The sequence below is a fragment of the Thunnus thynnus genome, chromosome 8 (genome assembly GCF_963924715.1).
Source record: "Thunnus thynnus chromosome 8, fThuThy2.1, whole genome shotgun sequence".
Lineage (NCBI taxonomy): Eukaryota > Metazoa > Chordata > Actinopteri > Scombriformes > Scombridae > Thunnus > Thunnus thynnus.
The window spans coordinates 16,622,494-16,646,266 of NC_089524.1; the positions used below are offsets into that span (position 1 = coordinate 16,622,494).

The 23,773-nt window shown below is 38.0% G+C and overlaps 2 protein-coding genes across 9 annotated transcripts in view; both read right to left on the minus strand.

Annotated features, from left to right (window-relative positions):
- opa1 (OPA1 mitochondrial dynamin like GTPase) overlaps nt 1–13,038 on the minus strand; it is a 38,265-nt gene extending 25,227 nt beyond the window's left edge. The window contains exons 1-16 of one of the 6 annotated variants that reach the window (XM_067596777.1): nt 12,852–13,038; nt 11,267–11,591; nt 10,730–10,826; nt 10,475–10,582; nt 8,895–8,948; nt 6,932–7,014; nt 4,788–4,943; nt 2,919–2,972; nt 2,667–2,771; nt 2,259–2,345; nt 1,926–2,039; nt 1,580–1,660; nt 1,406–1,480; nt 1,204–1,275; nt 760–859; nt 393–523 (exon numbers count right to left, since the gene is read on the minus strand). In XM_067596777.1, coding sequence (XP_067452878.1) covers nt 393–523; nt 760–859; nt 1,204–1,275; nt 1,406–1,480; nt 1,580–1,660; nt 1,926–2,039; nt 2,259–2,345; nt 2,667–2,771; nt 2,919–2,972; nt 4,788–4,943; nt 6,932–7,014; nt 8,895–8,948; nt 10,475–10,582; nt 10,730–10,826; nt 11,267–11,591; nt 12,852–12,880 — 1,671 coding nt within the window. In that variant the 5' untranslated portion in view covers nt 12,881–13,038. Of the gene's footprint in view, nt 1–392; nt 524–759; nt 860–1,203; nt 1,276–1,405; nt 1,481–1,579; nt 1,661–1,925; nt 2,040–2,258; nt 2,346–2,666; nt 2,772–2,918; nt 2,973–4,787; nt 4,947–6,931; nt 7,015–8,894; nt 8,949–10,474; nt 10,583–10,729; nt 10,827–11,266; nt 11,592–12,851 lie in introns of all 6 variants that reach the window. The other 5 variants (XM_067596776.1, XM_067596779.1, XM_067596778.1 and 2 more) reach the window with 5 other exon arrangements.
- A 1,978-nt stretch (nt 13,039–15,016) lies between these two features.
- atp13a3 (ATPase 13A3) overlaps nt 15,017–23,773 on the minus strand; it is a 39,579-nt gene continuing 30,822 nt past the window's right edge. For 2 of the 3 annotated variants that reach the window (XM_067596784.1, XM_067596785.1), the window contains exons 31-34: nt 23,605–23,693; nt 23,294–23,374; nt 22,397–22,489; nt 15,017–20,644 (exon numbers count right to left, since the gene is read on the minus strand). In XM_067596784.1, the coding sequence (XP_067452885.1) occupies nt 20,447–20,644; nt 22,397–22,489; nt 23,294–23,374; nt 23,605–23,693 (461 nt within the window). In that variant the 3' untranslated portion in view covers nt 15,017–20,446. The remainder of the gene's footprint in view (nt 20,645–22,396; nt 22,490–23,293; nt 23,375–23,604; nt 23,694–23,773) is intronic. The other variant, XM_067596786.1, reaches the window with a different exon arrangement.

Genomic DNA, 23,773 nt, shown 5'->3' on the forward strand with positions numbered 1-23,773 from the left:
GTTCTGAGCTCCCTCTTGTGGTGCAGCTGCATATAGCTTCACTCATACTTTATGCACTGGTGAGGAGAAATCTGTAAATGCAGCTGTTTAGTTATTTAAGCTCAGCTGTAGGTAACTTTTTGTCAGTATTTCTGTTCTCCTGCAGCTACTCAGTTAAGGATGGTAATAACAGATGAATGATTGATTAATTATTGTTTTGAAGAAATTATCAACCAAGAATAAGTTAACTAATATTGCAAAGTTCAACAGTGGCACTGTTGTCCTGGTCATCAAAAGAACCCCCAAAAAACAGGGAAATTACTTTATAATAGTCAGCGTAATCTTTTACATATAAAACAACATTTTTGTTGAATTGCCCTTTTGTGCCCAAATGACCAGTTAAGCTATCTTACCCTGCTGGGGCTGGCCAGGTTCTTTTCAGCCAAGTCAACCTTGGTCAGGACAAAGATAGTCCTCTTCCCATGGGGGTCCATCTGGCTAACCAAGTCTGTTACGATGCTCCGCTCTGCATCCACACTGCCATCTGGATGGAGAGAGATGAGGGTCAGAGGAGAAGTGATAATGGTGTATAGATGATAACAATGAAGATATTAAGGAGTATGAAAGTGATAAAAGACTTGGTTTTCATGTTCTGCTTAAGAACACAACAATGGGATAGTGCAGCATGTGACTGAATGCCAGTCCTCCCCCTGCTCACAATTATACCTACTACCTTCATACACAATTGTTGTAACTGGGAATGGCATGCTCATGGCTCACCCTGAATACAGAGGATGATTGCATTGGGGTTCTGCATATAGGCCTTGCTGATGCTGAAGATGGTTTCCTTCGTGTCTGACGCCATGCCTGCAGTCACAGTCTGAGGAAGACACACAAAAAAACCTTTTAAGGATGTATTTGTATTACTTATTTATGGAGACCAGCACGGTTTACAGTATTCGTCATTCTAAAAAGAACACTTTTATAGTTTGGTTTATGATACAATTCTATAAATCTATTGTTATGTAAGGGAACATTTTAAATATCAAGGTAATAAATCACAAAATCCAGTTTCTTGTACATGTTAATAAATCTACTTAGGGTCATTAGGTCAAAATAATACAAGAAAATATACTGATCTTAAGCATGAAATACTTCTCTTGTGCAAATTAATCTAATGCAAAGGTCTCTTAATAATACAAGACTGCAGTTGTCTTTACTCACACTGATGACGCCTGGTAAGTCAACAAGCACCATCCTCTGAATGCCGGGGCCTTTGACGCTCAAGGATATTGTCTGACAAGAAAAAACAAAACAAAACAAAAAAAAACGTCTTATTATATATTATTACTCTACAACACATTTCAGCTTTAAAACAGCAAACAGCAGCTTTATTAACAATCTGAATGTAAACACCATGTCTCACCTCAGAGCTGACTGTCTGTCCCTCCTTCACACTCTTCCTCATCCTCAGCTCAATCTCATGCCTCAGAGCAGCCAGCTGCAGGACACAGAAAGAGGGACCAGATATAATGGTATGAATAGGTAGCCAAGTCAGTGCTGAAATTCATACTAGGTGGATGATTGAATGGTGACTTACATCCTCTTCCTTGGTAAGGTCAAACTCTCTGCCACTGTCCTTGAACAAGGCCACGTGGTGGGGGCCTTCGCTTAGTGTAACCTGCAGAAAATAGTATTATATATAAGAAGAAAGAATGTATTACAAAAATTCATGACAACAAAAGATTGCCAATATGTGTAGTAATAGCAAGCTTGTGAATAAATTGTTGTTTTACAGTACTAGTCAAAGGTTTGGACAAATCTTCCCATTCCCTTGAATGAGAAAGTGTGTCAAAACTTTTGACTAGTACTGTATGTGTACATGTTTTTTTCTGTTCTTTTACAAACAAAATTACACAAACACTAGCCAGTCTGGTTCCACGTACCTTGACAGGGGAGCGTGTCATCATCTCTCCAGAGCCCCTGGGAAAGATCCTGGCCTGGGCTATCATCTCCAGCACGCTAGTCTTCCCAGCACTCTGATCCCCAACCACAACCACCTGGAATAGTAGAGGAAGTAGACGGTGGAGGACAGAATAGTAGAAAAGGAGGACAGGTAAACCAAAAATAAAAGGTAAGGAAAAAAGTGGGAGAGAACACAAGGTGTTAAGTAATCAGGGTCCAAGTAATATAAAGCACAGAATTGTAATTGTGAAAAAAGTGAATCAGCTCTTCTTTAATCCATTTCCAGTCAATGAGAATTTAAACCTGCTCCTTACCCTGGGTAAGTGGTCCTGGGTGTTGTAGTTGGCATCATAGTCAGACAAGATGTCCAGGACTTCAGAATACAAGTCAATAAGGGATTTCTACAAGAGAGGATACAATAGTAAGCTTAATTATGTTTGACTTTATATTAACTTTAAAACAATTAGTTGGGACTTTCACTGTAAGGAATAACTAAAGGAATAGAATAACTCAACTAAAATTATAGGCAAGACACTAGAGAAGCATCAAAGGTACAGTACTCAAAGAATTCAAGAAAATATTTCCTTATCCATTGAATGATCATGCATGATAATATAATTTTAATCAGGGGTTAAATCCAAATTTAATTTGTCTTGTCATCTTTAAAAGTTAGTGTGTATTGGTGTGTTTATTGTGTATATACATTTACATGTGTAACCCACCTTCACTTTCCTTTGGTGAATCCCTTTATCATCTTTTTGTAGAACCACTTTCCTCAACTCTTTATTCTCTTTCTCCAGTCTCTCCAGCATGCGCTGATATTTTAGCTATGGATGAAGTAGGAAAATATCAACAAACAGCATCAGCAACATTTCACACCTAAAAGAGCAGCACTGCTGGTGATAGTATTCAGTTGAACTGTAAACAATATGATGAATTTGATTTTAGCCAAAGTAACACAAAATCTACTGTACCTGGGTACGAAGCAGTTCTTCTTGAAGCTGGTCAACCTTTTCTTTGTCTGAAGACTAGAGGTCAAAGTAGAAAAATAGAAAAAGAACAGCGACAAACTGAGTTAACGCTTCCTCTCCGGAAGATTTTGAAAATAAGGGCTTCCCGTTACCCGCACTTCACAAGCATGAACTCCCACCAGCACCACAAAGGTACGTTACGTGCACACTGTATTACAGAAAGAACCAGAGTTGAAAGTCAAGTTAATGCATAAAGAGAGGAACAAAAATCAGATTTCAGGCAGACAGTACTTATTGTGGCATTATTCAGTTTTGATCAACAAGCTATGATTCACAAACTGACAAAAATCACATAGTTAACCCCCGAAAAATCCGTCTGAATTTAGATCACAAAAATCACACCTTATTTGTTTGTATATTTTGTACATTTGCAACATGTTTGTAGGGATGAGAGACAGGACAGAAAACAGGAGACACAGCATACATTAACGGGTGGGATTGGCAGCAGAGGAAAGGGAATTTAACAGACAGTCACACCAAACTATGTTGTCAAAAACTTTCTACACAACAACAGCTGGGACATGAAGTGTTCTGTAAATTATGTTCTAGTGATAGGCACCAGCTGTGTTTTAAAATGTTATGACTTTTGTTATTTAAGAGACTTATTTATAACTGCAGCTAAAAGGCTTCAGGCTTCTCCCTTGCTGTCGATAACCTTGTCACCTTCATGTTAGTTTCAATAAGTGCAGCTCACACCATGCAGCGGCTTGCTACTCCACTTCATGCAGTGCTTCCGTAATAAATAGTGCTTCTGATGAATGTCCGTCCGGTTGTAATCAGACAGTGAGGCTGAGCTATGTCACTGTGCTCCTGGAACCGAGCTATGAAGGCCCATGCATGCCCTTCCGACAACCAACTGGCAAAGCAAATCTTAGCACAGCCTGACAGACTATGGGGTGATATATGGAGGCTACTGCTGGGCATTGTATTGACGGTATTGATGGGTCAATTTGTCTGCACTATAGATATAGTGAATTTAGAATAAAGGGGTGTAACAAACATTATTTTAAAACCCTAACACCACAGCTCAAAGTAGAGGGCTAGACACAAACACCTGTAAAATAAAATGCAATAGTCATGCAATAAATGCTTTCAGTCAGAGAGGAGTTAATTCATTTGTGGTGGTGGTGTACTGTGTTGCATTTTACTTTAAGATCTTGCTGTTATTTTGTCTATGTGGTGGACAAAATAAACACTCAATTTCAACAGAAATTGAACATTGTAGGTATAACAAAGATTGCATTTATTGCATGGCCACAGCGCTGGAAAATATTAATGAAATATTTTGCAGCTGTTCATGTCCATATATATTAAGCTAACATACTATAATGAACTTTTTTACTCTTAGCAGTCAAAGAAAACACTGCCACTATAAACTGAATCTTTAATCATTTTACAAAATTCTGATTTGATTATTCAAATTGCCTATATTGCTTTATTCTTCACATATTAAGTTTGTTAAATAGCAACTTAACATTAGCTGAAAATCTTGTTTTTGCTGACCACCAGTGGTATATCTTCTGACCTTGCTGCGGTGATGCAGGAGTGTACCCTGGGGTGCAACAGTACACTATGACATCCCTGCTGGGTGTGGTTACACATGCACCAGAGCACACTTCTGACCAAATCCAACCACACCTATAAGGGATGCTGGGTGTGGTCAGAGATGCAGTCTTGTAATTTTCTACTAGAGAGGGCAATGAAACTACTTTCTTTTTCAGCCTGGTGTTAAGTTACTCTTTAAGGTATTTGGTTCTTAAGTAGTCCTACAATATATATTCTGGGCGGATCTAAGTGGGGTGGGACCTTCACCTTGCGTTTCTGTTGAGGGGGGCTGGGGTTCGGAGGCGGACTGGGAGCAGGCTCTGGCGGTGGGGGACGCGCATTATTGGCTGCAGCGGCCCGCCGGACCTCCTCCTCGTGCCGCTGGATCTGCTGCTGAATAAGAATGAGCTCGCCAAGCAGACCCTGCTGGGGTATGTCATAATAAGAGAGATGTAGGAGCAGCATCAAAAACAACAACCAGCCATCGGGTTGGTCAGTGCTGCATCTAAACACACGGCTACGACAGAGGAATCCCCGCCTCTGTCTCAGTCACTGGCTGTGACTTTGTTGCTGACGAATTTGAAGAATCATGATTCAGTCAAGGCTCAAGTTAAACAGAATCTTTGGCTTTGGTAATCTTGCCACCATCATCAGTGTGACCCAACAAAGTCAGTCTCTCTCGTACACAAAGGGGAGATGCCAAACTTTGCCAGACTGAAGGCAGAAGAGGCGACTAATACCACAACCAGCGCCTCTCAGCAAGTGGCAACAACAATGATTCTGTTCTCTTTCCTCACAATCATCATCACTGTGGATTAATACGCTCATAATTCAGACAACGCTATAACAGGTTTTCATACTTCTTATCAGTACAAGAAGAGAAAAGAAATTTGAGTTTTACTGTAAAAGTAAAATAACCAAATTTGTAGTGATCTTCAGTGACAACTGCTGACCGTTGTAGATTATAACTAAGACCACAATATTACATTCTGCTGCACAAAATGATGTTCTGCGGTATGCTGATGCTGCTGAAGATGATGATGATGATTAAATAAGCAAAGCAAGCACTGGGATACTGCTCTATCAGGGGTGAAGCACAAAGCATATGCTATAGCAGGTGAAATTTCTTTAGTTCAAGTGTCCCCAACATGACGACATTATCCATTTCTGTGTTTTTTTGTTTTTTTTTTTACTTCTTGGCTCTGTGCACATGCCTGCATCAAATGTACCTTGCAGAGAAACATCAACTTGTAAGTTGTGTCATGTTATACTTTATGTGTCATGTTGGAGACCATGATTGCAGACTAAAAGCAGGGCATAGGAGAAGAAAGGCATCATCTCTCATTTTAATGCAGCTCTCCTTAGAATAATCATATTTATTGTCAAATCTTCACATATTTTTTGGTTGTTTAAACTTTAATTCTGTAATGTTAAAAACACACAAAAACCAGAAAATACAACAGCGGTACATTGAAATTGGTTGCTTTGTGGGAAATGAACAAAACACAAAATGAACAGGAAAGAGAGAGGACAACAGAAATTGAACAAATGTAAATACAGAGAATGCTGTATGTATAATGTAAAGCTAGAAGTAGGAATGGTCTCCATGAATGGGACTTCTGGGAAAAAAAGCATGACAAGCGGTAAAGGGTACTTTTGAAGCAATGATTAATATCAGTGTGCATAAATTCAGGTGATACTCTGTCAGAATAAGTGCCATACAGTAAGTACATGTTTCTTCTCTGTCAATGCTAAAACCTTTTACATTGTTATGCACCACACTGAAGAGCAAGCTGCTCTGTAGTGAGACTTGCACCTAAGGTTAGACAACTTGCCATCTTTCTCATCATACTGTTGACATTAATCAGTAAGAACCATTTTCTTACTATAACATTGTCATAGACCTTGAAATGCTTCTGTTGATAACAAGCTGCTAGTGTGAAATGCATATTTCACATTGAGTAGAACTGACTGAATCCAAAAACACCCATAAATATGATATTTCCCCATATATTACACAATATATACAGTGGGGTTCAAAAAGTCTAAGATCACTTTCCTATTCCCTTGGTTGGGAAATTGGTCTCAGACTTTTGGACCCCACTGTGATTTAGAGAACATTTTAATTCCAAGTGCTTTATGAGTATATATATTTATAAAATTATGGCCCTTCAATGCATGTCTCTGACAATGTTAGGGCGATAGGTCTTATCCTTTGAACAAAACAAATTCAAATTTTTATCTTTTCTTGAGTTTCTGAGTAAATTCTGAGTGAATTTTGATTCAGTGCACTACAGCTTTTGCCACTGAAGTGAAAGGAAGCCAAGCTGCATAAAAGATACTTGAGAGACCAAGTTATGATGAAGTAGAAAGGTCAAAGCTGACAGTGTCAGCAGGTTTTATAAACTTGCCTTTTTGTATTGCTTGTCGCTGGCATCTTGTGCGGCTGCAGCAGAAGCATCTGTGGCGTTTAGAGGAGGGTCGCCTGAGGTTTCTACCAGAGGAGATATAACAACACAGACTGAGGTTAAAACATGAACATGCATGACATACTCAGTGTTTAATGTACACAAGCTTAAGGTGACAATGCCCGTAGCCACAAGATGCCAGATGCCATCATTTAAAGCATGCCTATGATTAGAAAAAGAAAGACCAGTGTGATTAGATTTCAGATGTTTGGAAAATCTTGCACTGATGTACAGACATACATACTGAGTGTTACTTTTAGATACACTGCAGTTATGTTCATATAGTGCGGCAAACTGCAAAAAATTATTATAACTTTATAATTATTTATTGTAAATCTACTTTTTTAATTAATAATAATGTTCTGATAGCGTTCCAGTTCAGAGATTAGAACATTCCTTTTCACTTTCTTGGGTACTAATGCAGTTAAATCTCTAAAGTTTTAACTTATTCAACCATTGAATGCCAAGTCATGAGGGGAAACTAGAACATTCAACCTCTCACAGCGTGCATGCATTGTGCAGCGTGCATTTATTAAGTCCAGTAAGAGTAAAAATGATTTTCAAAACATTTAGTGCACATTTAGAGTTCTTTGAATAATTATAGTAATATGCAAATACAGGTTCAGAAAAAATGCTTCATGGTTTGATTTGGATATAAAGTAGGACATAATTTGCTGAAATTTAGATTGGTGCACTTTGGTGGGGGCTCTGTGTTACAAAAACAGCTACCGTAGGACAAACTTATTATTATTATTATTATTATTATTGGTTTGTATGATGTGAGCTTTTACTGCCATGCACAAAGCAAAGTCTGCTTATAAATGAGGGAGGTTATTACAAAAGCACTATGCTGCAATGTACTTTACATAGTCAAATGTACAGTAACATCCATCCAACTTATTAACTTGGGAATAAGTTAACTGAATACTTATATTGAAGAAAATAAAAACAACAAAACCCATAAAAAGTATTTTTCATGAAGCCATGTAGAAAGTATTAAGTTGAAAGGTTAATATTGAAGGGAAGGAACACTCCTTTGGTGTTTTTTATGACTCACAGCAGAGGTGAGGTCCACTATTGCCTGGCAAGCTTTTGTACAAATGACTTTGGAAGTCTTTGACTTGTGTGTTTGCATATGTCAAAGTTCAATCGATGTGTTATGTAAATTGCATTTTGCGTGCATTTTCCAAACATCTGAGTGGCAATAACTAAAAGCAGAAAGAGATCACCCCAAATATTTGTGATTAGAATGTAATTAAAGAAAGCAGCCCATACAGGCCAGGACAGAGAGAGGGTGGAAGTCAAAGGAGGCAAAAAAACACACAGGTAGGACAAAGTCTAGCCAAGGACATTCAGGTTAAAGAAAGTCACAGGGGAAGAGGAGGACATACTAAAGGCAAACACACTGGATTTGCATTGAAGAGCTCTTCAGACCAGGAAGGAAAAATTAAAAATCATCAGCGGGTTATTGCTCCATTTACCACTTTCCTTTTGCTGCACTTGGAATAGTAATCATTCACGTTCTCTAATGATTTTGAAAGAATTCACAAAGAGGGAGAGCAACCGCAAGAGTGAGGCTTTTACTGATTACAGTAAACAGATATTAGCAACAGGGTCAAATTGGATATCTGCAGAAATACGCCTACTCCTCTGAATACCCAGAACCCAAAATGAGACCGTTTCACCATCCTTGAGACAGGTCATACATTTCACTGAATACAGAACTTGCGTTCACCATGAACAACGCCATTCTTGACAGCAGCACTGGTCTGCAACCTGGAAGCTTGGAGTCTTCAAACAGGAATATTACCACAACCATACCAATATCATGGCAAGATGGTGGTCAAACATCAACAGAAAGAAAGGAGGGGAGTGGGCAACGCTACTGAGAGCAGGGTTTACACACCTAACAACAGATGCAGACCAGAAGCTCCTTTGACTTCACTACCCAAACTCACACCTGTGAAGAATGTGGAGGAGGACAGGAGGGTAGGGGAAGGGGAGAAAGGAAGAACAACACAAGATAAAAAAATCATAAAAAAGGCAGAAGCAGAGGGATGGTGATCAAAGCAGGGACACAGCTAAATGATGTGTGTTAAACAAACTCACTGCTGTGCCAGAGCTTCAAGTAAAAAAAGCCACTTCATGAGAAACAGTTAAAAGAGAGTAGCACGCCCATAAACTGGGCCTGATCCTCAAGGAGCCCATAGTCATATTTTGTCAATATCAGCTAATCGAGACGTTCAATTTAAAAGGTTTTTCCTCTACTGGCTACAGATTTGTACGCAAAATAAGATTTTCTTTGATACTGTCACATTATGACACAAAACATTATCGGTTTCTCTGTGACTTGATAGAGTGTAATTCCATCAACGCCTTTTGGACTCAAAGTGCTGAAAAGAAAACACTTGGACTAAATTCTGCAAGCGTTATTAGAGGAATTTCATGGTGACTTAATGGTGCCATGTGGAGTTTTCTGTTGCTGATAGAGGAAACCTGAGATTGCTTTACAAATTTAGTTGCAAATTATATGGTGGTTAAGAGTAGATAATATTAGATAATTTTAGTAGACTAGATCATTTTCATTTGCAGCAGGGATATGAGCGCCATGGTGTAATGTGAGCAACTGTGATGAAAACCCCTGATAAGCAGATGGCGTTAAGTGCTTTTCCAAACAACATGAAAGTCTGTACTTTCCTTGATCTGAAGCTGGAGGATGGTGGATGTGGTTAGCCTTAACTGCAGTAATTTATACATTATATGAAACAACACATCCACAAAATGTAACAAAGTCATTATCACTTAAAAGTTGGTGTGTGGGGTTGATTTCAAGTCATGAGGGCTTTTCTCTTTTCAGAGGCGACTGTGACAAAAAAAAGTGATACAAAGCAGTTTTGATGTCTTGTTAGTTAATGTCAATAAATATTGTGAAATGAACATGGAAATATTTAATTTGACAACAGTCTACCTGGGACCTCTGCAGTAATGTGGTCTTGAGTAATTGGCTGTTTGCAACACCATGGTGTAAGCCATGGATTTTTGTATTGCCCATAAAACTACTGATCCAAAAAACACCAATTAGAGGTGTTTTTGGTGTACAGGCTCTTTGTAGAATCGGTTTGCAACCACAACCATAGACAGAAAGGGTATAGCAGAAAAGCAGCGGATTAGATCACAAAGCAGGCTACTCCCTCGTGTTTTTTTTCATAATTCTTATTCTATGTTATCTCATTCTGCTGAGGTCACTTTGAGGCAGGAGAAACCACAGATATCACACTTTTAGCCCGAGATATGGCACCCAATTGAACCGTAAGGTACATTATATAAAAGCATAGACCAACGCAGATGTGGAAGAAAAGTTTGCTTGGGTGAAGTTAGAGTTGCCTGGACACTGGACTACACACTCTGATGTCTACAAATAATGATTTATTTTGTTAAGATGCAGTAACTTTATAAAAAGGCATGGTTGAGGATTTGTTCACTCACCGGAAGACAGGAGACTTTTGAGGAAGGTGAAGTTCTCTCCTATCTTGTCCATGTCAGGTAGAAGTTTGGCTATTTCCTCTATCTCTGGTAGAGCTTTGGCCAGTTTATCTGTGGACAAAAGAGATGATAGGTCGAGTGAAGAAGCCGGAAACGCAGGAAGGTAGAAAGTATTTCATGATGCGTAAATGTGCGGCCATATTTCAAGTAATAAACTGCATGTTTCTCACTTTATGGCACCAAAATGAAAACACTTACCAAGATCAATTTGTTCACTCAGTTCCCAGACAAAATCAGGAATAACCCAGTTGTATTCACTAAAATCAGGCAGCATGTCCTTCCACTCTTCATAGGTCTAAAGGTAAAATGACAAGCCCGTGTTATTGTCGCACAAACAATATATAACAATGATATACATTTCCTTTATGCTATATAAGAAGTATGTTTGGTAATGAGACTTTGTGAGTGAGAGGATTTTCTACTGTTTTGAATAAGCAGTGGTGTATGATCACAGCTGGAAAAAACAACCAATGCATTACAACCACTGATGGGGAAATTGTATAAGCCTGGGTAAGTTTTTGTTGCTTAATTGCAAGATTAAAATCGTGCCAACTAATATTAGTTGTGCCCCTGTAAATTGTGAAAATATCCAATTTCTCTGGTCATAAGATCATTGACAATTAAAGACATGCTCATGAGACAGAAAAGCTTAATAAACCATGGTTTACAAAGAGTTTCTAGTACTCATAGCAGATACAAGTGAGGAGATGAGATAATCGCTGACTCCATACTGACCTTCTTAGCTGTGTACCCTCCTCCCACTGCACTGCCCAGCAGGATGTATCTGAGCTTTAGCAGCCTGGCAGCAAGGCGGGCCACCCAAAAGCCGCGCTGCTGCTGGTAGTTACGGCCCCCTGACCCTGGGGGAGGCTTAGGAGGCCGCATGGGCAACCGCGACATGGAGGTGAAATAGCGGGCTGCTGTGCGATGAGGTGGTCGCTGTGGGTTAGTGTTTCCCGAGTAGCGGTGGTGGATGGCACGGGACAGAGGGTGCAGCTTCTGGAGCGGTACCCGAAATCTCACCCCCATGTTGGTGGAGACCAGGTTCCTGCAGGCCATGCTGAGATAACAGTGGAATCGGACAACAAATTACACAAACTCACCTTCCTGAAACTTATGCGCCTATACACTCCATCACCGCTAAGAAAATAATCTCAAAGGAAGCTACTAGTCACACGTCCTACAGCTGAGAGTAGTTTCACTGTGGATTCATCTGTTGATTGTTTTACTCTGTGAAATGTTATAAACAGTGAAAAATCAACAGATATTCAATTATGAAAGACAAAAAATCCTGAAATTTGAGATGCTGGAACCATGGCTCTCTGCAGAGATGGTTTGGCTTTATTGTTCAATAAATTACTCCATGAGTACTTGATCATAAAAGTTGCTGTCAGTAACTTTTGGTTGACCAACTCCTCGATTTGTCAACTAAGTATTTCAGCACTAATGCTTCCATATTTGACACACAATAATTCAAATATGAGCCACACAGTGACATGAAAACTGTGGCCCAAAGACATTTAATCACTATACCAGATAAACATGTGAAACCAGGAAAAAATAAAGATTGTATTAGCAGCACCGGTTGTTGTTGCTGCTGTACAATTATAGCAGCAGTAGCAGGAGTAAAGTATCATCAGTAGAAGTACGTTTTTCCTCATTTCCAGCCTGTGACTCAATCCTCAAGTGTAGGATTTGGGGTGGTGACTAGAAAATAGCTTTGAGATACAAGGACTAGCAACTGATATGTTTAATGTCGTGCATAACTAAGTCAGCTAATGCAAGTCATACTCTGACAAGTTATCTAAATGGTCCTTTTGGTACAAGGTAACGGCACAAGACGCTGCAACATGCAGGCAATTAGAAGATTTGGTACAAACTTTAAAGCAACGTTACCTTCAGTATAGACTTAACCCTGAATATAGCGTACATAGATAATATATAGCAGGTAGCGTTAATGTCCAAAGACAATTAGTCTGGAAGTCAGTTTGCTTTCCAGTAACAACCCGTGTTATCTAGCTAGGGTTAGCTATCTGACCAAAGCTACGTCAAAATCCACAACAGCGACAAAGGCCGATTCCCTGTTTATAATTAAGATATCAGCGACTGAATAAAGGATTATGTTGTGTGTGTGTCCAGTTTGGTTTTTGGTATATGAGGCTTTTTAATTAGGACGACAGATATTCACATGAAGCAGGTAGCCCCTCTGTCCTCAGCTGTCAAAATGAACAGCTAAGCTACATCTGCGCTTAGCTTTAACCGCAGCTACAACAAGTAGCTACTGTTACTGTTCCGTTACTTTATTTAAACGGGAACTTACCAGGCAGCTTTGCTCCCGACACGCAACATGGTGTTGTTATTAACACACAAATCTCTTTAAAATACACTTTTTAGGCACAGTTCAATTCATCTTTCCAAATGGTACACATTTGCTCGCCTGTTATGGCAGCTGAGTAGCTCGTTTGCTAACAAGGACACAGCTCAGAATGACAGTCCACTTCCTGTGAACCGGTACAACCTCCAAATCAGCACTGACAAAAAAAAAACCCAAAATGTGAAACAGTTCCGATATATTGCTGCACCGTCCCTTCACAGACAGCACCTCGAACTGTCTGGTGCTATTAACTCTCAGTAACTTAGTCTTGTTATAATTATTCCTCATGTTCATGCTGACCATCAGAAGATCCCTTCATGATGCACTTTCATTGTAAGTGATAGGGTCCAAAATGCACAAACCTCCTTCCATACAAAAATGTATCTGAATGATTATTTTACGTATATGAGGCTTCAGCCGTCCAAATGAGTCAAATCAAGTTCATATCTTTCAAAGATTGTCTTTTTTTTTAGCACTAAATCCCCTCTTTTTGTTAGTACTATAGTTCCACTGCAGCTGAACAGGAAAAACTGAGACACAAAAAGGGAAATGTTTCACTAAAAAGACCGTGACTGTGGAAGATATCCACTTTATTTGACTAAGTCAGAAGGCTGAAGCCTCATATAAGCTTCAGATAAACTTTAAAATACATTTCTAATCAAAGGGGTTGTGACTTGATTGGGCAGGATAGAACAGAAAAAAAACCCATTTCAGACACACAAAATGTTTTTATTTTCAAGCTTCCCACTACTTTTTGCATAATTTATTGTGAATTACTGTATTTTAATTATCTCCTCAAGCCTCTAAAAGTCATACGTCCTCTTTCATTTAACTGGTAGACAAGGCAACGTGTGAGGAGGGGTCCCAGCTGTCACGAGCCAAAAAGATTGGGAACCACTGACTTACACTTAAAGCATACTTGGAGGGGATCTTCTAATGTTCAGTATGAACAGGAGGAATGATTTAAGAGAGCAAAACATGTTTCAATATTCATATGGAAATCTGACTGTTTTAAGACAGACTTGAAAAATTGTGAACCTATCCTTTAAGGGCTCTAACTGCTGTAACATTGGGCCAGCAGGATAACACAAATTAAACAATACTGACAGCCTTTACAGGCAAATACACCAGACACAGAGCTTACTACAATGTGCATGTAAAATTGATTTGTAAATTTAGTTTGTTATTTTAGACTTTTCCTGTCATGTCCTCAGGCAGCATGCAACCTTGCAGACTTTAGGTATAGACAGTGCACATAAAGAGATAAAAAAAACAAAAAACAGAACAGACACCACCCTGAGTGCTACCACTAAGTTTAAATGGACAATACCGTTGACTGATAAAGGTGTTATTTGAATAAACAGGTGCAACTTAGACTAGTTGAGGACAAACTGCTGTTGCGATTAAACGGATGACTGTGGGTGACACATCAGTTACATGATGAAAATTTATAAAGAAATGTGTTCTTACTTGTGTGAAATGAGCCATTTTCTGTCCAAAAGGGCAGTATTTGTTACGTCACACAGGAGGATCCCAAAGACGTAACACATTCAAGAGTCGTGGGTGTCAAACAAAAATCCCAGTGGATCAAATTTTCTTGTAAATGGTTTTAGACAGAAGATCTAATACTAGAGTTAATCTAAGGTTCAATTTCATTTTACCCTTTAGGGTGAGAGCAGGGACTGATGCCTGGTCCTAATTTAGGGGGGCTGAATTCTCAAAAGTCCACTTTTCTCAACTGAATACAAGAAGCACCGTCTCAATTTAAAGACACCTCTGAATGAGACATATTATACCTGAACATGGAGGACACCACCGCTGTGTCCTTACAGCCCTCAATATCTCACAATATATTATGTGCTGTGCAGTTACTTACATTTAGGAGATCCTTGTCAACTTGTAGAGTCAGTAAACATCTTGTGACCACTTTACAATTACCTTGTATTACACTCAGATACACTTTGAACCAAATACTTTGACTTACTGCTACAACTGTGTAACTTGAGGCTTCCTAACCATTCTCTGACATATAAACTGATAATTTTCTGTAGTTTCTGTGGTATCCCACGTATCCCAAATGAACATAAATAAGTTGTAGACCTGCAGCAGAATGTTTTAAGAACATTTATTGAAAAGAAAGAAATCAAGATAAATCTGAAATACAATCCTCAGGGAAAAAAGAAATGAAAATAAATAAAAAATAAATTATAAAGTACAAAAAATTCCAAAAAAAAAAAAAAAAAAAAAAGTACATCTCTGCCGATAAAAAAAATACATATACCCAAGTTTAGTCTCTTGCTGAGGTGTGGGAGCTGCAAATAAAGCACACCAAATAAACTGTTCTGAAAGCACTGACATACAGATGAATTGTAATAAAAAGTTTTAACCAACTGTATATTTTCCTTATTTTGGGTATGAACTTTTATTATTTTCTCTATTCATTACAAATACACACATTTCCCTGAGGAAACAACATCCACATGAGGCTTCATGTACTCAGTGGCTGACTCGCTCTAAATGCCATTCAATGGTTTGTTTAAAATACATGAAGTGAATAAGAGGCCAATGCTAACTGTCAACAGTCAGTATATGTTGTACCTGTATAAGAGCATAGAGGTTTCAGCATAAAATCCATTGCTTTGACATAGCTGTGTCACAATAAAAGGCAAAACTGTAGCGTAGAAGAAAAGCAATAGTAGTATTTACACTTTGCAAGTCATTAAATTGATTACTTTTCTGTATCAAGGTGCACAGTTATGACACAGCTGTGACTGAATCATTTTGCCCCTAGCAGCAATATAATCACCTCTACAATAGACGGCTGAACAGCAACGCACATTCTTTTTGCCAATTACATTTTAATTTTACATGGATGCAAAAGATATTTTAAAATTTCTAGACAAAAAAAAAAAAGGTTCACTGGATGAGCAGACAAAAAAGTAACAAGATTGTCAGATGTTGCTCAAATTCTGAATTCGCTAAGCGAAGGAGCCGAATATACTACATCAATTTAATTCCCTTCTTTCGTCAAGATCAGATCCTTGGTTTAATACAAAATGCTGAGACTCAAGAGAAGAAAAGCTGAGAAGAACGTCTACTTTGGTGACTTGAAGTCTCTCCAGTCAGGGTGTCTTTTAACTCTACAAGTAGACATTTGCTGTAGTATGTTTACCCAAGACAGAATGAATATTGATCCAAGTGCCCTATTCATACTTCACAATAACTGATTAAAATTGTGAAATAAATGCCCAGGATTCATGCCCAAATAAAGAAAATCCAAGCTAATGCAACTTCATAACAAAAGTGAAGGTACAAACAAATCCAATAGAAAGTATAAATTAAAAGTAGAAAGACAACTGATTGTAACACAGTACCAAAATAGTAGAAAAAGACACACCAGCCCTTTGATAATCCAAAAACCATACATTTTTATAACTAAATCTTTTGACTTTTATGCACACACTAAAAATGTACATCTCATATATACAGATAGAATCCAACCTCTAATATTATTATCATCTCCATTTAAAGTCCACTTCTGCTCAGTCAAATCAGAGTTGACAGAACTGAACACAGGCTAAAATTAAACTGTTTTTTTTTCTTTTCTTTTTTTCAAATAACCAATACAGATGTGATCAAATGTTTTTAAGTCTTTGGAAATATAATCAATAACCATAGTATTGCATTGCATTCAAAAAAAACAAAACTACTGTTTTTGTTCTTTTCATAACATTCAATTTTAGCCTCAGTAGGTATCTAGAGAAGAAAAAAATGAAACCCTGAAAGGTAAAAAGAAAAAAAAAAATACCGCTGAATATTCAGAAGCATAGAAACTGATCTGGCCCATGTTCAGCCATATTGTTTAACTTCAACAAAATTAACATATTTTCGACAAATTCATGACAAAATATCATTATCTTTCTGCAAATTGGCACAAGTATGTCTATTTGAATCATGTTATGCATTTCTCATCAGTTTCATCTAGTATCCATCCTTCTCACAGTCTGACCATTAACCCATAAAATGCTGTTACAAAATATTATAACTTTGCAAATCAAATACATGTATGCATGAAAACTATTATCACATATCACATTTGAGTTTTGAAAACAGTATGGATCACAAGTTTCATATGCATCTGTAATATTACTACAAGTATCTCAATAGACAATGGCTTTTAAGAACTGAGCAACTTTGGACTCTTATGTTGCTGATACTATGGAAATCTGTTGTGATATTGTTTTTATATGAATAAAATAATTCATAATCAAATACATGATAAAGTGGCAAATGATACACAGCGCTGTTACCAGATGTTTGAGAAATAATTTGCTTAATTTTAGTAACATTACATTGATATTCTTTTCACATGGTGTCGCATAACCACTGATAAGCACTCAGAGAATATATTTGGACATATTTTTTTAAAATTAAGAATATTAAACCATAAAATGAGTGAAAGGCAGGCTGCTTTGTAGAGAATACAGTTATATTGACATTGGGAGGCAGCTACATACGTGCCGGTGTGTTTGTTTTAAAGTGATGCTTGACCCAAAATCTGTCTTTTGATTATCAAACACCATCTCTGGTGGCTTTGGTGGTCAACTTGTATTCGGTCAGTTACAATGATTTCCAATTGTACCATTTTTTTTGGCTTTTTTGGAACCTATTTTAACCGACTGAACTACACATTCTTATTTTTATTAAGGAAGAAACTACAAACTTCTACAGTCACCTTTAAAATCTAACAGATGCAAGTGAGTATTAGATGTTTAAAGAACATATTTGGGGGAGTATCACTTTAAACATCAAAGGGAGAGCAGTGAACATAAAATGTAGCCCTTAACTGTATGCAGGTAGCCTGTGTGCAATACATGAACACTACTGTCAACGTTAATCAGCATCCATCTTGTGCAGGGTGTGCTGTTGTGAGGATGTTCTGAATGTGCCAAAAGCAGCAAGCTGATGAGATGCACAATGCCTTGCCTTGGTTTACCATCCCACTTTTAATGAGTCTTCCATAGGAAGAAATGTTTTACTGAGACGGTCACGGACATTGTTTAAAAAAAAAAAAAAAAAAAAAAGTTGTAGTATGGCTCCCAGGAGCCCATCAGACATGAGTTTGTAGATGTATGATCCATACGTTCTCATGCATTTGGATAACTGCACATGAGAACCAGCCAGATGCATGCAGTTTCTTGTGCAGATTTTTTAATACAGCGATGTTCATGTAAAATATTCCTTACTCTACAGTAATGCTGTGTATTTGCAGTTATATTTCTAGTTTTGCAACCATCACGTCTTCAAAACATGACCATAGGGAGCTGGCGTCATGCATGTCTTTGCATGCTTTCAGTGTCCTGTCTGATGTCATAAGATGCTGACAGGACATTGGCTCATAGATGCAAAAACAAGATTAAACTTTTCTAGCCATGCTAGTGGCTCATTAGATTGTAATGTTCATCTCACACCGGAAAACCAAATTTTCTAGTGTGAAAGTTTGCTATTCCTACTATTTACCACTAGTTGGGCAAAAAAGTTTGGCTTGAGGGGAGTGCCTGAGGAAAGGCCATGTTGTCCCCTGCTAGACTTAGGTTATAACGTGCATGCAATCTTTTAGAGGTATCCTGTTAGGAGCTGAAGTGTTGTTGACCGGTTAGTGGCGTGACATGAAAAACCAGGCAATAAAAAAAATCATGAGAATTTATCCTCTGTAGACCATGGATGTCTGTGCCAAATTTCATGGCAATACATCTAATAATTGTTGACGTGTTTCAGTCTGGAGGAACAGACCAATGGTATTTGCCATTCCCTGATCCATAATTTGATATATTTTCTACATAATAATATCTTTGACAAGATGACAGATACAATGGAGAGCCTGCCACAGGTCCCAGCCTGTGGTTGAGAGAGGAAGAGTACATCTGTTTGTGAATCAGTCTCTCTCACTGAATCTTTACTTTTTACAGGCCATCATTTCTTGAATATTTATAAAAGTTTTGGCCAAAATATGAGAAAAATTTACCTCAGATTAGTTTCTGAGGTTAATCATTTTGTAGTTTTAATCATCAATCTGTATATTTAGTGTATTTTGTGAGAAAGTCTTGCAATAAAAAAAAACTTCCCTAAACCTACCATGCCTACTTCTAATATCAACAAGTCACTGTCTACAACTACCTTAAATTAAATTAAAAGTGGCCGAAAACAACAGTATGATTTTATTAAAGGTCATATCACCTTATGGCTGGTGACTCTTCAACACAATAAATACGTTCAATGAAAGCAAGTAAAACTATCCTGTCAGCTCTTACTAAAAATATAGATTTTTAGAATTATTGTACAGTTTCCAAACCTTACAAAATCTAGACATGCCCCATTTTTTATTTAAATAATTCTTTATACTTTTTTTCCAGACCTGTATCATCAGTGACAGTCGAAGGGATATGCGTATTTTTGTTTACTTGCAAGTGTCAATATGAACTTGGGCCTGTTGATGGCAGCCATACAACTTACAGTGTGCTTGAAAGACTATTTGAATACAGGTCTCAAATTAGCCATTTTATTCGTAACTGGGGGTCTATGGTAAGTTTCTTTTTGGTTATAATTTTATGCTTTCTAATGAGTGCTTGCCAGGTGGTTATGCAAGCTCATTAAAATGACGTGTATGTACAGTATATTAACTGTATAAGACCACTACATAGTAGCAATCAGAGCCTAAACTGCCCACAACACAAGTTACGCACAGAATGAACGCCTTCATGATGTGAGGTGGTGGCTACACAGATATATGAAGATCGAGGAGACGTTTTTGCTGCTGCTTTTAAAAACTGTATGATCAGAAGATGACCACCTTCACACCCTTCCAGTGTTAACAGCAACTGTTCGAAACGATCAGTTTTAAAGTGGAACCTCTTTTTACAGTAATTTTCCTCAAACTCCAGAGTCTTTGTTTATCAAACAACCCTCTTACTCTCAGTATTTTTAACAATTTTTTAACAATAACAATTTTTTAACGATTATTTTCAAGCACAACGCCTACACTTCCCATGACATTCCTGACAGCACATGTATGTCAGAGGCTAGCTCTGCAATGGAGCGGACTCTCCTTTATACCTCTTCCTGACAGACAAAGTGAGGTGGATATTAAACCCTTGGTTGACACACTAATCTGACCTGGCTTCTCAACGCTCCCTCCATGTGTGTTGGATGCTGTTCGGCTTAGATGGACAGGCATTGTTGTAAGGGATGGGAATTTACTTTAATTTAAGAGACCTGAGAGCGCGTGAGTGGACGAGCCAGAGAGAGCAAGAGTACAGAGATAACGGAAACTTAACTTTATTTGGTAATTATGTGTAAGTCTATGGGTTTTGCAGTTATATCTCTGGAACTGCAGTATTAGACGCAAGTTTTTAAACAGTAACAAGCAAATATCCTGTGACTGTTTCATATGAATAGGTTGAATGTGCGTTCACTAAACATGCGTCATATGCATGTCTCCCGTATAAAAGGGGTATTAGATACAGGGAGAGGTGTTGGGGATGCTAGGAGTTGATCATGATTTGATAGGTGGAGCCGTTTTCTGGGCTGGGCTTGGCTTCAGTAGTGGTGGTTGGTTTTGGTGGCCAGTCGGGGTCCACACTGAGTTCCTGGGCCAGATGCATGTAGCGAGCCTTGGGTGTCATCTTGCGAGGGCAGCACACCCAGGACAGACACTTGTACGCCCGCAGGTCAATGCCCCCCTGAAAATACCACAGCCCCAGAAATAAACAAATGAAATAAATACCAGAATAAAGGAGGAAAGGGAGGGAGGAAAGGTTCAATGAGCAGGTGTCAGACAGTTTCTCTAAAAACATTTCTACTGACAAGAGCAAATCACATCAGACAATGGCATGCTAATAAACTATATCATGCAAAAATATAAAACGATAGAGGAGCCGTTTGTCTAATACGTTGGCACACTTTCTTTACACTGTTCAACTGTTACAATTATGCATGCATGCAAGTCATTCAAAACAAAATTCAGCATGACAACAGTTTGAAGGAGTTGGCAGTGGACAGCTTTAAGACTGAGCCTACTCCTTAAAAACAAGCTCATGGAGTCAAAGATCAAACAAAGGATTCCACAGCAGATCAGCATGGATTAAAAAAAATATGCAAGTCAAATTTGTCATTAACATTATATTGGGAAAAGACATTTACGGCTAGCCTGCTTCAAATTCAAACATACTGTACTTGATGGAAACCACTGACAGTGTCGGCTGAGATAATTAGCTAGGACCTACAGTAATAGGGAGGCTAAGAGACAAGTGCAGCAAGGAGAGCTTATTAGGGCCAGTGGGCTGGAACTTGAGACGCAGTAGACGAAGGGAGAAGAGGTGACAAGCAATCATACTGCTAGAAAAAAGCAATGTAAGATATCGAAGCCTTGAATTGGTTTGAGTAATTAAAAATTTAAAAAAGGAATAATAATAACTGGCCACTTTTGTATATTTCTGCATAAAAACTGTGGTTTTTAACATTCTCCAACATTAATAATTGTAGTGTATGATATACATGTGCATGGCAGCATATCACATCATAAAAAAAAATCAAATCGTCATCTACAGTATATTGAAACAACATTTTTTGCTAAATTGAATGAACAGCAAATTCATTATATTGCACTTAAATGTCACCACCTTCACAGATAAAAAGGTTGAAGTTGTTTTAAATTATGCCTGGTTTCTAATGGTTTCTTCTGCTTCTTATATTTTTTGGCAGCTAGTGTATTTAGCTCCACCATCAAATCTCAGACTAGTTCACATCTCGTCCTACACCTCGTTCTAACTGCCAGGTTTTCAACCCATCAACAGGTTTAGCCATTTTGAAAAGTTATCAATCATTTGGATGTCTGGCAAGTTTAAGTATACTTAGTTGTGAAATGTCTTATTCAAATCTTAAAGACAAATTTGACAGGCTAAGTGTGCTCTTTTTTAGCTAAACCTACCTCACAAATACAAAAGTTAACACACTGACAGCTGAGAACTGAGGTTGTTTCTTAATGACGGTTGCTGAAGGATGTGAGAGCATTACTCATTCATTTGATCCAACCATAAAGCCACTTATTTGATCTCTTACCTTCTGTAAATGTGTTTAACAGTGACAATCAGTAGCTCTCAAATTGGAAATAGCTTTCAACTTCAGCAAGAATGTCTTCACTAAAATACTATTTATTTAAGAGCAGTTAACGGAACTTATCTTGAGAACGAAGCCAGAGAATAAAGTAAAACTGTAACTGTTATCAAGCCTGAACTGAGTGCTCATGAGCAGGACATGAGAGGGAGAAGACAGATAATATGAGACTTAAGTCTAGCACATGCATGTCTTGGTTAGAGGTTACAATAGAAAGGTGCGGTGTGTAACACCAGAGAAAGAAGTGGGGACAGAGAGAGGGAACACCACACAAGAGGAAAATGAAAAGGCTAAAGAAGAAGGTGTCAGATTTTCCCAACCTGTGGTGTCGGGGCGGCAGGAGTGTCGCCAAAGCTGCCCTGTTTGTCTCGGCTGAACACAAGCTTCCATAAGACGATGTCAATGATGAAGGTCTATGGAATAGCGCAGTGGGCAGGGGAAAGAATTACAGAGAGGCTAATTTGATTTCACATAGCTTCTGCTATTTTTTTTTGCACAGAGGTCTTCAATTATTTTTTGCAGAGCCACATTGCATCAAAGCTTTAAAAAAAAAAAAAAAAAAAAAAAAAAAAATCATGTGTGGAAACGTTTTTCTTCCATTAAGTTGTGTGTTAATCATCACATGAGAGCTTACAATTTTAACAACAAAATTAGTGAGAAGATAGTGCTCGGTTACCATTGTCTTAAAATACTAAAAACTCAGCTTAATGTTTTGATTTTGTGCAAAAATGATTTTGGTTGATTTTTAATTCACTGAAAAGGTGACAGGAATTTGCACTGGCAGTTTAGAAAATGGCGCCATCTAGGGTGTCTGCTAAGCAGTGCATGTATGCGAGGGCAGCCGGCTGACAGGAAGGGCAGAGTGTGGGAGGCCAGCATAAACTATCTATCATGCAGTTGTGCAGAAATAAGTTATATTATTTAAAGAACATCCATCTATCCAGAAAGTAGACAAAAAGCCTAACATGTAAATAGTTTTACTAAAAAAAAAAAAAAAAAAAAGCTATCACATATCTAAGTTTTAACTCCTACGGATACTGTAGGGCGTCTCTTCAAGCACAAAAATATTTTCATTTTATAACATAATTTCTTCTCAACACAACATTGATCCTGCTGTCCAGCTAAATGACACAAAGATGAGCACACTGCATGAGAAAACAAAAACTTGACATGAGAAAAAGATCTATTGTTACCATGTGTTTACATGTGTGTCTTACCTCTACCAAAACAGACACAGCTGCATTGACTAAGATGATCAAGGAGAGTTTTATCCTCCATTCAAATGGAACACAAACAATCTGTACAGAGAGAGAGACACACATATCAACACTAAACATTGATGTGGGGACACAAAAAACTTACCAAGTTATAATTGGCAACTGTCTTGTTTAATGCACACTTTAATGAAATCATGGATAGGGCTGTGCATTAAAAAAAGAAGCATACAGAGCTCAGCAGTGATAAAAAAAAAAGCTACATTTTACACCAGAGCTGAGTAAATGTATAATGTTTCTCGTGTTCCTCTTACCTCTAGAAACTCATCAATGCTTTCGATAGGGTGGAACATGATGAACAGCAGGAAAAAGTACAAACTCAATGCACACAGCACAAAAGGCCCTGTGGAAAGCACAAAAAAACCAAATAAATTTATAATAAATAAAAGTAACTTTGTACTCATAATAGGACAGATTTATTAA